This window comes from Maylandia zebra, linkage group LG1 (assembly GCF_041146795.1).
Source record: "Maylandia zebra isolate NMK-2024a linkage group LG1, Mzebra_GT3a, whole genome shotgun sequence".
NCBI lineage: Eukaryota > Metazoa > Chordata > Actinopteri > Cichliformes > Cichlidae > Maylandia > Maylandia zebra.
The window spans coordinates 29,445,087-29,459,859 of record NC_135167.1 but is presented as its reverse complement, the minus strand read 5'-3'; the positions used below and the strand labels follow the sequence as shown (position 1 = coordinate 29,459,859).

At 44.1% G+C, this 14,773-nt stretch overlaps 1 protein-coding gene across 12 annotated transcripts in view; it reads right to left on the bottom strand.

The window, feature by feature from the left end:
- tle3b (TLE family member 3, transcriptional corepressor b) overlaps positions 1–14,773 on the bottom strand; it is a 29,156-nt gene that overhangs the window by 14,174 nt on the left and 209 nt on the right. For 2 of the 12 annotated variants that reach the window (XM_076884522.1, XM_076884535.1), the window contains exons 1-8: positions 13,887–14,646; positions 13,144–13,367; positions 12,509–12,609; positions 12,266–12,329; positions 10,303–10,347; positions 4,158–4,220; positions 3,325–3,429; positions 643–681 (exon numbers count right to left, since the gene is read on the bottom strand). In XM_076884522.1, coding sequence (XP_076740637.1) covers positions 643–681; positions 3,325–3,429; positions 4,158–4,220; positions 10,303–10,347; positions 12,266–12,329; positions 12,509–12,609; positions 13,144–13,167 — 441 coding nt within the window. In that variant the 5' untranslated portion in view covers positions 13,168–13,367; positions 13,887–14,646. Of the gene's footprint in view, positions 1–642; positions 682–3,324; positions 3,430–4,157; positions 4,221–10,302; positions 10,348–12,265; positions 12,330–12,508; positions 12,610–13,143; positions 13,368–13,886; positions 14,647–14,773 lie in introns of those variants that run through there. The other 10 variants (XM_076884561.1, XM_076884569.1, XM_004557957.6 and 7 more) reach the window with 8 other exon arrangements.

Below are 14,773 nucleotides of genomic sequence, written 5' to 3'. Positions count from 1 at the left end.
GTCGTGAGGTGCAGAGAGCGAGAGAGAAGAGAGAAAAAAAAAAAAAGAGGGGGAAAAAAAATTTTCAGAAAATAAATTGCCTCCAATTCAATATTCATGGATAAAGAGCTGGCTTCCTTTCACACTTATCTTTTTTCATTATGTGTAAATGCCGCAGCAGCTCAGGCAACTTCCACAGGAAACAGGCAATTAAAGTTAACTAGGCGAAGCTGGCTCCCTGCAGAACAGTACTGTCAGGTGGAACAAGCATCAACAGCACCAGCACAAACCAGCTGGCACCCTGGCTTAATAAGTCTGGCAATGATCGCCACATTACCCACTTATTCTGTGCTTTACAACAGTTTCGAGCTCATCGTATCTTCTTCGGTCGTCACAACAAAGACTCTAAGATTTGGATTACAACCTATGTTTGAAGCAGAATACAGCAGTGGAAGAACGGGGGTAACATTTCTGAGGTTAGTCGTCGAATAAAGAGATAACGTTCTGTCAAATGCACAACACCAGAGTCGGGCAGAGTAGAGGCCAAAAATAACCTGACACGCCCCAAGCTGTCCTTTGTCTCCAAAAGGCATCATTCCCCTTCACAAAAAACAGACATTTCATTGCAAGCTAATCATTCAAAACCCTCCTCTCAACACTGACCGTGAAGGCTGGGTAGACGCCACGAGGCGGGTGCAGGTGCTGGGTCAGAGGAGAGAGCAGAGATTCAGAGGTAGGGCTGCACCTGATGGCTATTTTTAATACAATCATTTATTTTTCCTCATTAAATCGACAAAAAGCCCCAAGTGATGAATTCAAATCGGATGAAGACATCACCGGCTTTTGTGAGATGTTAAGTCAAAGCATGTGTAAATTTGGACACTGTAGTCACACTATGTAAATGTAGACACTCTTACTCTGTAATAAAAGACATACGCATAGCCAAATAAAACATGCAAAGGAGAGGAGATCGCTGTTACTGGAGTGACAACAGCAAAACTTGACGCTGTGAAGGTTTATGTCGTGTTCTGCGGATTAGCATTTACATGATACGTGATAAGGAGCACACCGGCTGTAACTGACTTGTTAACCATTATCCCAACTACAATCTCGCCCTGTGTCAAATTCATGGAAATGAGGGTAGGAACATGGAAATGAGTCTGCACCTCTGACACTTGTCAAATCAGACTCAATCATACGCTGCTTCTGGCCAAAAACTCATGCAAAATAGGGGAGAGACCAGTAGAGACCAGCCTTATGATGCTGTAAAAATTATGCTAATCTAATTATTTTTAGCCCTTTTATTTAGGAACGACTTTTAATAAACTACACTACCAAACCAGCTAGAAAATTGACCGATCAGCTTTCCTACGGCATAATGCTACCTAACAGATTTGTTTTTATGAGTGAGGCCCACATTGAAAGAAAAACTGTTTTTGGCCTCAGTCACTAACAGCTATTAAGAGAGGGTGGGGTGGTTCTGTTACGTACTCCATACAGTATGTGTGTATGGATTCTTTACAGTCAGGTTGTCTTTACATGACAACCTGACAGTACAGCAGGTGGTGCCTGCAGGGCAAATCTCTAACTTATGCATGTCTCAAATGCACTTTCTGATCCAACTGAGGTGAACACTCCCTGAGTTTGATGCTCCGAGTGTTTCTGAGGCTCTAATGTTGAGACGCTAGAGCATCACTGCCTCACCCACCCTGTGGGGGCATGGAGATTGATCACCTGCCATCTTTTCAACCCTATAATTAAGCCTGTTTTCCTGAGTGTATTATTGTGTGTGTGTGTGTGTGTTTCAGGCTAGCCCTGCCTATCTTTAATGAAGGCAGGGTCAACTCCTGTTGTGGAAAGGACTTCGTTGGGAAAACCCCCCCAAAAAAAACATAGAAGCGCCAATAGTGGATAATTACCCTCGGCTCCTGGCTCATTAAACTAAACCGAATTTTAAAATCCGCTGCTCAGTCGACAGCCTCCGATCACCATGTAACCTGACTATCAAAACCAAATACGCATGTATGTTTTTAAGAAAAGCAAATGCAAGATCCGGGCAGTGCACAGGCTATATTTCAGAGTGGATTTTTTGGGGAAAGAGTTTCCCTGTACTGTCTGCTAGATTTAAACATCTGGGATTTTTATTTGATTTTTTTAAAGAAATAAGCTCCAACTGTTAAGTTAACCAATGTGATTTATTCGCCTACTGTTCATATTAACAGCTTTACAAATAAACAATTTAGTTCTGCTTACTTTTTTAAAGAATTAAAAGCAAAACATTGTTGCAGCTTGTCCCAATCATTTGCTCCATTAAATATTGGATTGTAACAAATAACGCCTGAAATGAAAACTTTATTTATTGTCATCATAATTCAAACAAACAAACTTGTTGCACTTTTTACCCATAGCAACAACATAAATAGCTAAATTAAGCTTGTTAAATGACATGACTTAATTATAGAAGCTGTGGCAACCATCAGGGAACAATGTAGTAAACAGTAGGGAGGAAAAAAAGATGTTCCTGTTCTCCCTATTCTTCCACAACTGCCGAAATCTTTTATCCACTACACCTTTCAAATGCTTAGTACCTGCTAAGTTCATGCTGCTGTAATCTCTGTTGTAATCACAATGGCTTGTCCTGACCTGACCACTCTTAATTCCTCGAGCTATTGGGTCAGAGGTAGGGGTAAGCCTGTTGGCTGGGTCCTTTTATCTAATTAAAGTGCAGCCAAAGTGAAATCTGAGAAACACCATGATCTGATCTCCCAGTCTGGACTGTGTTACTATATATCAGATGTTCTTTGACTCTGGCTGAGAGGAGGAAAATCAGAGCGGAGCTGCAACCTGGGTGCTGACGGGTCATGGTTAACCAACAATCAGAAATTATAGCAAAAAAAAAAAAAAAAAAAAAAAAAAAAAAAAAAAAAAAACGCCATACTGACAGCACATTGCAAACATTGTCAACTCAAATAAAAACATAATAAACCACTTGAGACCAGGGCAAGTCTGTACAAGTGAAGAGGACATGATGTTACTAGTTTGCATTCAGTCTAAAAACTCAAATGCCACAGACGGGTGAAAGAAAATTGCTGCAGATTAATATGCTAAGCTACTTTTATCCCCTTTTCACCCCCATTTCCCCTGTGAATCTATTGCCCTTTTCCCCGGTTATTCTTGACATGCGACACTTCGGCCAAAGCTTAGAAAGGTCAAATACACCCGTGAGCAAAATGTAGCACGCTTCAATAATCTACATATCTCTATCTGAATGCTGGTCCTCCTTCACGTATGCAGTTTTGCCTCTGGTCTCGGGTCAAATGAAGGAAGAAGAGGGGATATACACACAGTCAGAGGCAGATTGGGAAGTCCACGTACCCCGATGATAGCATTCAGCTCAGTCATTGTCACCTGCTTGGCCCGTTCAACAGCCTGAGCCACCTGCTGTTGATGCTGCAGGACACATAAACAAAGATTAGATCACTGATGGAGAAGAATAGTTCCCGCCTGATGGTTCATCTAGACAAGTAGACACTTAAGCTTGGGGGGGGCCTCCATAATGCACGATAGTCATTTAATGGCACTTATCGTCAATAAAACAACACATCAATGTACTACATAGCACTCAACATAATAGGAGAATCTTCTACTAGGTAAAACAAGACATAAAAAAATACTCTGTATTGTATGTGTTATATGTATTATAGAAATGCAGGTCAGAGTGAATCAAAGGAACACTGAAACTGAAATCTATTGTCTGGAGGTTTGCCGCTTGAGGCGTTTGAAGGTTTGCTTTCATTTCATTTCCTTGCGCATTAATTCTCATCTCAGTTTTCCAGGAAAGCCAGTTCCTTCAGAAGAACTGATTTATGTGTTTATGTTTGACTATTTGCTCAATGTTGACAGGATGAGCTCGAAAAGGGGCGATATTTTTAGAAGTGGTCAGTAGTTGTTTGACGTTTGAGTCAAATACATTATTTAGTGGGCTAAAACTGTCAATTTAAAAAAAAGAAGGGGGGGAAAAAAAAGGGTTTCCTCATTGTTATGTGCAGTGAATCATCTGTTGTTCCCCAGAGATTATCTGCACAATAGTCATCGTCACAACTACAGTAACAGCAGAATGTGAAACAAATGAGTCTCAGTCTCATCCCTGAAATGCTGCTGGCTGGGTTGACACTCACCTCTTGTGACAAGAATGGCATGATCTGAGCCAGAATTGCATTGAGGCGCTTGGCAATCTCAGTCTGTAGGAGAAGAGACAGAAATGATTAGAATGACATCCTTCCAGCATACTGCATGCCTCAGACAACAGAATAGCCAATAATAGCACTAAATGTTGCAGTGTCCATCCGGACACACCATGTATTTCTTAACTAAACTGGGACCGCCTTAGAACAAATTTGCTTCCCCCTTTCTCCTGCCTCCATTAAGCTCAGGCCTTATTTCATTAAGGCCTGAAATATGCTAATACCATCTGGCTGGAGAAACCCTAATGAGGTCCATACTTCATAATTACGGCCCATACAGAGGGGGGTAGGGCGTGCTGAAGCAGACAGGTTAACTCTGGCCCTATCTATCAGAGGCATCTTTGGTATCGACCACAGAATATTAGCTGGCAGAGTAAGCTGATACTGGAGGGCTCACCATACATGGAGCACTTTACAGTGCTGCATTTGGTCAAATGGATATGCTGTGCTGCCCGCCTACCGCACTTGAAGGTCCCTAGACATTTTGCCCAAGCCCATTTCCTTTTTTTTTTTGAATCTGCACTTTCCATAGAAAGAGATGAGGAAGATGCATAGGAGAGGAACACAAAAGTAGAAAGCAGAATAAAAGAGAAGTGGTGGGGTATGTGTGGGGGTGATGAATGGTGAAGTGAAACCCTCTGATGTGACACTAAGGTAATGTGGTTTGACTGGACCGGGGGAGGTGAACTAATTGATTCTGAGAGATTAGGGGTGGAGGCCCAGCAGGTGTGTGTGGGCTGAAGAGGTCCTTCCCGCCGTTTTATACGATGCTGCACTTCACTCATTTTCTCCCTTAACCTTGTTTGACTGTGAAAGGGGGGGGAGGGAGGAGGTGCCAGTAGCTTTCTGCACAGCCTCTGAGGAGGGGGGAGAAACGAGAAAAGAGGGAGAGAAGAGGAGGAGAGAGACCTTTGCTGGCCTGTCAGGAATTATCTCACAACCCCCGTCTGACCTCAGACGCACTGTGCTTTCTCCCCTCCTTCCTCCTCCAAACGCTTCTTCGCACCCCTTCACGCTAATCTCCACTACTCTCTCTGCCCTCCCTCCTTCCTCTTCCTCTCATCTCCCCCCTCTTCTGTTGCTGGGGCAACACTATCTGGCACGGCTGATCGTTATGTAAATTGGGCTGGGGCTCTGACCAGAACAGCCTGTAAAATCATATTAGGCGCAGCACAGAGGCAGGTCATTAAATTGAATTTTCGGCCTGTCGATCGGATCAGCACGGGAAATTAATGAGGGATAACTGGGAGACTGGAAATGGGGGTGGTGATGGTGGTGGGGTTCTTCGGAGACTCATAAACCATCATCATTAGCGGAGGCTGGATACAATGACACATGGGTAGGGTGAGAGTGTTTCAGTATCACACCACTTCTCTGGAAATGGCTGCAAGGGGAGCAACATGGGGCCTGTAGAAACGGCGTTGTGCTGATACACTCGGCTATTAGAGCAACCACCATACAAACCCTCCCTCACGCAGAAAGGCATCCATTTGTTCGGTGCAAATCACCACTTCAGAGCCACCACTTTTAAGCCAAAAAAATAAATAAATAAAATTCACTGAATTCAGGTGCACCTTTGCTTTTTTTGAGTTGTTTAGTACTGTGCTAAAAAACACAGATTTCTCTCAACAATTCATTCTGAAACATGAGCTGAAGCACCAGGTGCTTTGAGAGCTGAGCTACTTAAATATTCCCAAAACCCATGGCTTCCTCTGAAATACCCCCCACCCCACCCCTCCTCGACTTTAAATATTACTTTGGAGCCAGGAAATAAAACAATGGAGCAGACTTCCTTTGCATCCATTTCTGTTGTACTTTCTGGGCCCAATTTATTGCAGTGTCACACAGGACCGTCGATTTAAGAGATCATGAGGGCAAACACGGCTCGCATGTCAACCTGTGACTGTAAACCCCTCAACCGAATCGCTGATGCTGCCAGCTACATCTCATCCTTCCGTGTCGTATTTAGTCACTCAGCTCTGTTCAGACAGAGTTCATGCGTTAAGGAGAGCAAAACAGGCAGATGGCATATCTGCACGTCTTTTTGACAGCCAGCCATTCTGAAGGGTTAAAATAAAAAAACAACAACAACAACAAAAAAAACAAAAAAAAACCTGCACACATTGATAACAAATCCAATGACTTGCAGCGCTCGTAACGACTCCCACTTTACTTTGCAGGCACTATTTTCCACAGTGCTTTTAGTGGCAGAGATGGGCACTGGAAAGAGTTTACTGTCACTTAAAGCCACTGAAAACAGAAGCCTTTGAGCCGGCAGAAGCTTTTCACTGCAGCTCCACAATTACAGGTACTCAGGGTTGTCTAGTAGCACCAGAGTTTGGAGAGGCTCTCACTCTCACTCTCTGTCTCTCTCTCTCCATTGCCTGCCCCCCCCCGGTCAATGGTGCGTTGAAAGCCATTTGGCTGTTTGTCGCTCCAGGCATTAGCCCCCGAGTGGAGAGCTGAGTCTCTGACGAGGATTCAATTGGTGAGGAAAACAAGTGGCATATGATGGTGGGGGGTGGGGGGCGCAGAGATGGCTGTTTGGGAATTATCTTCTCAGCCAGAGCAGAGAAAGAAAGAGGCACTTAGAGGTATCTTGTTCATTACAAATGCATGAAGAATATTTTGCATGTGCATGTCATTCTATTTTGAGCTCGCACACACACACACACACACACACACACACACACACACACACACTTTTCTGCAGGGGGAGCATATGGAAACAGGTTGTTTTCCAACAGATTACATCTGATTTTGTTAACGCTCAAATCATCAAATACACAACATTTTTTTATGCTTCTTATTTCTGAATTATGTAGTTTACATGTACACACATATTCATGACAGGCCTGTCATCAGCTGGTTTTAGCGAGCGCGCACACACTCATTGTTTAATACTGTTCTTCCAGTCCTTCTAGCCTGGCTATCAAAATAAAGCAGGTCTCTCAGCCTCCGGTAACCTCGTCAAGCTCCCTTGAGACACACACAAACACACACACAGTGTGTGTGTGTTCTCATAGTCAGTTTGTTTTGGCTTTGAGAAAGATCGGCCATCATCACCTTGGCAAACAATTCCAGGAATCCTGTATAAATTATTCATTTGCATAAGCTCTCCCGTCTCCCTCCCTCTGCTCCTCCTTTCACCCTCTTCCTCCAGGAAACGGACTTCACTCTCCTTGACAAAGCACTTTCTCTGTTTCCCTCATTCATTCAACAAGTGAGGAAATGGATATGTGGAGCAAATTCACAAAATGGCTACCCAAGGTGCAACTAAGTTAAGCAGCACAGTAGAAAAATAGAGGAATTTATTCATCAGGCTTTCTAATCATGTGGCACTCACTTTGCCAAAGAGAGAACATTTGAGAGAGAGAAAAAAAAAAAGAATAAAAAAAAATCAAAATGTAGGCAAGCGTACGAGAGATAAACAGGGACCACAACAGAGAACAGAGGGAGCGGAAAAAAAACAAAAAAAAAAAAAAAACACAAAGCATCCCCCACCACAAAGTCAGCAGGGCACGATGCTGAGGCAGCCTAATGAGCTGCGCTAATTAAAATCACTTATTGACAGCAAGCGAGGGTGATTACCTCCACCCTGCACTCTTTGCCATCATAAGAGACACTGTCAAAACAAATTACCCCCTGGCAGACGCACAGATCCCTTTCATAGCAACTATTCAGCTCGGCGGCAGCAGTAGGGGAAACTGTATCTGCGGGAACTTGAATTGCAGTGTTTGTGTGTAAAGACACAACTGGTGCTACCATGTAAGGGATGGGGAGTAGATATTTATGTGCGCCCCGTGTTTATACCTATTCCCCCTCTCTTTTCAATCGCGCTCTTAGTTTATCATTTCTTTGCCACACTGCAATAAATCTTCAGCACAAGCGAAGTAATATGCCTGCCTGCATCCAATAATCCAGCCTCCCTCCGGTCGCACCAATAACAGGGACAGCTGAGGGGCATCTGTTTACCACTCGCTGATGTCACCACAGACACTCGTTCACCAGGGATGGGAGATCGTGTGTGTGTGTGTGTGTGAGAGAGAGAGTGTGTGTTGGGGGGGGGGGGGGGGGGCATGCATTATTCAGAGATCTCAGTCGTCTCCACCGGGCTTATTGATAAACAAAGGAGATGCACAGGAGAGGACAAGTCGATTAACCCATTTACCCTGAAGGCCCTCACTTCTTTCCTGTCTCCACCCCTTACCCCACCACCACACCCCTTTTTTTACCCACTTGTTTTGTCCACCGCCACCATCATCTAACCACAACAACCAGCTCCACCCCCACCCTGCATCACTACAATCTCCTTGTTGCTTTACAGAGAAACGCTCAGCAACGTGAAGGAAGGGGGGTGGGCAGCTCCACGATAAACTGTAAACACACCTAGTAAGCGCGCATGCACACACAGAGACACACACACACCACGTGCCTACAGAAAATGTCTACGCTTGATGAATTGCGCAGTGTGCTGCTGTTCCAACTGGGCTACCCTCCCACTGATGCCATTAACCTTCTGGATCTGAGGGCCATGAAGCCTCCACCCCACCCCTCTCCATCTCTCTCTCTCCCCCTCTGACAGACTCCCACTCTCATACATCATATCACACAGCTAATGACACAGGACCATCATTCACATCACATCGTTGGGGCGGCGGGGGCAGAAAAGGGAGGAGGGCGCAATGAAAAGACATAAGGGCGCCAAGAGGAGGTGGAGAAGGAGAATTAGGGAGGCAAAAGCGACTGAAGGAAACAGAAAGCAAGTGTGAATCAGAGCAAATGGAAATGTAAGTGCAGGAAGATAAAAAGGGGGCAGTCTGGAGATTATGTTCATCTTTTGTTCTTCTCCTTTTAAAGTAAACAGAATAAAAACATTATGCTGATGTGATTTCACACAGCTGACTACAGCCTCGGGTCACATCGTTAGCTAAACGGAGCAATTTTGCTGTGCTGTCTTCAGGTGCAATCTGACTTTTACAGAGGGTTGATTCTTTATTTGGGCCTCTGGTGACTACAGTATGTGTGTGATTACAATATCTTACTCCAACTATTCCAAAAATTCTCTGGCATACAGTCCAGATCAACCTGTGCGTGCATCAAAACTCATCAGGTGAGATTTCTCAGAACAAGTACAGACATCTTACAGGTAGAAGCCACAACTTACAGCTATTTTTATTCTCTGGATTCATGTTAAAAAAACAAAAAAAAACAAAAAACAAACCTAGAGCCCAAACGAACATTCTGAGGGAATAAATTGTGTCCAATAGCCAGTCCAAAACACCCCAACCCCACTGAAAACATTATTCATGTTAATTCTCTAGATTTGCAACTCTATAGTATTATAGATTTAAAAAACAAAAAAAACCCACACACACACACACAGGCCATCAAAGCACTGCTGGAGTTACTCAACTTTTTGTTTCTTGCTAGAGGACTGTTCAGTAAGTCAATTCACTATTGACTACTTCACTACTATCCCATTATCGGGACGGTTTCCACAAAACAAAACAGAAAAGCAAAAAAAAAAAAAAAAAGAAACCACCAACCTGCTTCAAACAGTCTGGACATGACAGACCAAAGATCAACTGGAAATACACCAACAAATGTGGCCAGCGCTTCTAAACCTAACTCAACGGTAACGTGACATGGAGTGAACTGTGGACATTTTTGATACAGCATGATGCCCAGTACTGGGTGGCAGCTGAACTAATGAGCTTTTAGCTCAAATGGCACTTGGGAGGCTTGGAGAATAAAGCAGGCAACGTATGTGCTCACTCACACACTCAGAAAGGCAAACCGCACACACGCACCATCTTCTCAGAATTTGCGCCAAATACTTCACTTTAATCTTATCAAACCATCCACATCAGGCAGCGTGCCCTTCGTGTTGTTTAGCCTGTCAGCGTTTTCACTACAGGAAGCCAGTATGTGTACGCTCCCAGAAGCATTTAGGGATGAGGGTAGAAACTAAGATCAGGTATGCATGTGTATGTGTTTATATTCTTAATCACTAGGAAGGGATGGGGGAGGGGGGTGTTTTGGCTGTACACAAAGCATCTCTGATATGGCTACATACCTGTTTGTGCATCTCAATGTTAAGCCCGTAGGACATCTCATAGTACTGTAAAAGAACAGAGAGAGAGCAGAAAAAGACATTATAAACTTAAATGAATTCATATGTTGAATTAATTAGAGACAGATGTTTATACATAATGACACCATTCTTAATTGAGCAAAACGCAAGACAGTCCAAACTGCTCTAGACTTTTCTCTGAACGCACAGAGAACTCGTGCAACAAGACAAACAGTGGTTAACTGGTGTGACATCTTATCGGTCCCCTCAAGCACCCAAACAAGAATAAAAGAAAGTCAATCACATGTAGAATAACAACTGAAGCGCGGGCGAACTGACATTAGCCGACGAGGCTGACATCTCAACGTGCATTTTTCAGCCGCGGCAGACGCTCGCCTGGCTGCAGCGCCTGTTTACTTCTACTTGGCACGGCCTCGTCTTTGAGCGCAAACCCCGTCCAGACAGCAAGGAGAAAGCCAATACTATTATTGAAAACAACATTATCTGCTGCTGATTGCCAAAAAAGCTTGCAAGCCCACCAACAGATACAAACTAAAGCCTAGTAGTTTGTCTGCCTTGTTTATCAAACACACAGCAAACAGCTTCCATTTATTGTAGCTACTCCCACCACCTTCTGGTTCCTCACAGGGAAAATAATATTTAACAAACGTACTGCTGCGTTTGGTTAAAGTCATTCCTTTCATGTACAAACAAGATAAGCACGCACATACACAAGTGTGAGGTCTAAGTTACACAACTTGTCAGATAAAGATTGTTCTTTTTTTCTCTTTTTTCTTGCCATGCACACAATGAAGCCTTTCCTGTATTAGCAAGAAGCTTTGAGCTGGCTTGTCTTTACAGAGGCACAGATTTCTTTGTCTCCCATTTGATCATCAGAGAGCTCTGAATTGACTATAATAAGATTTAACTGCACTCTTGGAACTGTTTTACATTTAACCCTTTGCAGCACTTTGATAAGCATCAAGTATTATCTCACTTCTCAAGTGTGGTTTCCATTAAAAGGTGAAAGCTCTGACACATGCAGTGCACAAAGCAAGCAAAATGACATGCAGCAAGTACGCAGGGTCAGATTTTTAACTTCCTGCTCTCTGACTTCGAACGTGATTTAAGCTGCGACTAAAAGCTACTCATCTAGTAAATGCCCCTGGGTGTTTTTGGCGATGTGAAACCCTTACAGACACATTTTGAACTTGCATGCTTTTGAGTTTATAATCAGAAACAATACAGAAACATGAGAACATTTCTCATCTGACAAACTGTGATCAGCACATCTTTAACATTTTTGAATTAAAGGGGGGGGGGGGGGGGGGGGACCTAAATCCATTTCTTACTTTGATTATCAAATGTAAGTTTTTTCCATTTTCCATCCATTTTTTTTTACTAATAGAGAGATAGATTTTACTGATATTTCAATAACAAGTAATTATCCAACAAGTAGTTCATTATCGTTGCAGCTGGAAGGAAAAACACACAAAGTCTCCCAATATGTGAGAAATCTCTGGGTGTGACCACATGGCTCACTCTGGGAGAGTTAAGATTTAAAACTTTCACACACACACACACACACACACACACAGGAAGCTGTCTGATTCTCTCACTCACACACACACACACACACACCAGTCATTAACCCCCAGTGGGCCATGCTGGGTGTGTTAGGGAGGGGCGGTGGAGGGTCATAAAGAGGACCCCAGAGCCACTGAGAGGAGGGGTAGGGGGGGTGGTCACACCCCACAATCAATAGTTGGACGTTTGACCTCGGCTAGAGTTTCACACCCCCTCCCTTCTTATCCCATGAAAACTCAGACGTGAGTCAACAGTCTTAACACAGGCTCTACAAAAACAACCAGGTTCTTTTCAGCACCTGTGACTGTTCACCACCTGAGGCGAAAGGGAGGAAACGCCATTCAAATCCTGTTCTCGGCTTAATAGCTGTAGTACTCACCATGACGTAGTGACGCTGCATCTCCGTCTTTTCGTTGGCCAGTTTGTCGTATTCTACTTTAAGGCTGGGTGGAGAAGAAAAAGCATTGCGTTTGTAAAAAGGATCGGTACACCGCTGCAAAACGTTTGGTTTTTGTGCGCCACGTTATGATTGCACAAAGCTACAGTAAGGGAACAAAACATCAACGGCTTCTGCTTCATGTTTCCAGGAAGCCGTTGGTTTTTACAGTAGTCTAGTCATTACCTGTGGTACTGGGCCTGCAGGAACTGAAATTCATCTTTGATCCTATCGCAGGACTCTGCTACTGTGAACTTGAAGCCAGGCTGCCCTGGCTGGTGAGGAGCCTGAAAAGTGTGAGATTGGAGATACCACAGGTGTAAATAACATCATCACATAGCTGAGCTCTCTCTCTTGGCACCTCCTCCTCTCCTTTATTTTATTCTTTTTTTTGATAACACCCCTCAGTCCTTTTTTAATGGTTTGTCTTCTCATTTCCCTTGAGTCTTGGACTGGCAGAGGGAGCTGCTTTCACTCAACTTGTGCAGTGACAGAGATGTGACTTTATCCGTTTGCCATGTAGAGTCTCTAAATCACACAGTGCTGTTTTTTTTACTGCACAATTAACTTTCAGGACCGTAAAAAGAAAAAAAAACTGATGATCTACTTTACGAGTTCAACACAATCTCAGATCTTGTTTCCAATAAACACCACCTCTCCGTGCCTCTCCTTGCCACAGTGAAGCCCTCAGCAGCACTGATGCAGACCATAAATAGTAAGGTGTGGATCAGCAGCTTCACTCTGACGAGCTAATTAGGCCATTTTGAAGGGCAGCGCTTCTGCATCAATTTACAAGCAGCGACTAAAGACGGGGGACTTACCGGATGCCGGCCTTGTGGATACATGTCTAGTCTTTTTTTCCACACGGGAGTCTGTGTGTTGTTTTTCTCGTGCTTTCTTTCCGTAATCCCAGTGAAGGTGCGGTAAATCCCCGCCACCCCCTCCCCGATATGCGCAGGATGGCGGCGGACAAAGCCTCGTTCTCGGCTGCGAGGCGCACACTCAGAGCCAGCCCAGCGGATGGATCAGCTCCTTTCTTTTGTACCTAAACAAACAGAAAACAGCTGGATCACGTTCACAGCGCCTCAAAGCAACACGAACGTAGAGCTTTATGAACTCTCCGATACACCTTGTGCAAAATGCAGAATAAAGTAGTTTTCTTTTTTTTTTGCCCACTAATTCTCTGAACGTGTGTACCACAAAACATAAATCTGTCGTCTAGATTTGCAAAAGAAAAGAAAGGGAAAAAGAAAACCAAGAGTGGCAGCAAAATGCGTTTGATGCCACGGATCAAATAAATCCCAAAGTTTAGACTTTTGATCACACCCGCAACGACACGATGCGCTTTTTTTTTGGCTTTTTCCTCGTAAATCTAACGAGTCGTCTTCCACTAGAGGGTAAAGAAAACACGCAACTGTTGTTTTTGGTGGTCCTGGAAGATCAGAAAACAAGGAGCTGCTGCTTTCAAAGTCGGCTGCCATAAAGCCACCGCCACCACTACTACCACCCGTCTTGTTAGCGGCTCTCTTCATGTAACCCCCCTCTTTTTTTCTTTTTTTTTTACCTTTGTCTCGACTGATTCCTCTCCTCCTCTCCTCTGCACAGGTAAGAATAATGTATATGAAAAAAATATTATCCACACGAAGCTTAATATCCGGTAATCTGTAACGTTCACCGCAGACAATTGTCCGTCGTCGTTTCTGTTTTTCATACACTTCTTTGCTCTTCTTTGCCCCCTTGAGAGTCCTTTAAAAGCCCCGGTGATTCCCGAGACTGAGAGCGCCGCTCAGTCCGCTCGGACGCTGGAAACCCCTCGACTGGGACGAGTTTTTGACCGCAGACAACTTCAAAGAAAGCCTCTGTTAGATCCAGTAGCAGCTCGAAACTCTTCCAGTAAGTCCAGGGATTATTATTTTGCGACTCAAGCGGTTCTTTTTTTTTTTTTCTTGTTTAAAATGTCGGCCGTTGTGAAACGCACCGCCAGCCTGCAGTTGGGTACCCAGTTCCTCTGCCGCGCGCTGTACCACACACAGACTGTGCACTGACACGAGGACCCGACTGCCGAGAGAGGGGCCTCGCGCTAACCAATTGGGTTCTCCGGAGGAGTTTAGCGCCGAAGACCAATCACAGCGCGTCAGTCCCACGTGGGGTACACAGCACTGTCGCGTCCTGATTGGGCCACGATATGTGACCTCGCATGTTCGCCATTTTGGATTTGAAGTGACATTCGGTGCGTTCAACAACTTGTTCAAAACAAAGGTAATAATTTATATGTCCGTGCACTGCAGCGGGTGCCCGAGTGTTTCACAATACTACACGGTATGTACCAACGAGCTGTACAATTTAAAACAAGTCTCGTTCTCAAATAGAGAAAATAACCCACCCCGAAAATAGAAGGGATCATTTTAATAAAAGCTTTTCGCCTTCAAAATCTGCTCACTATATGAGCAA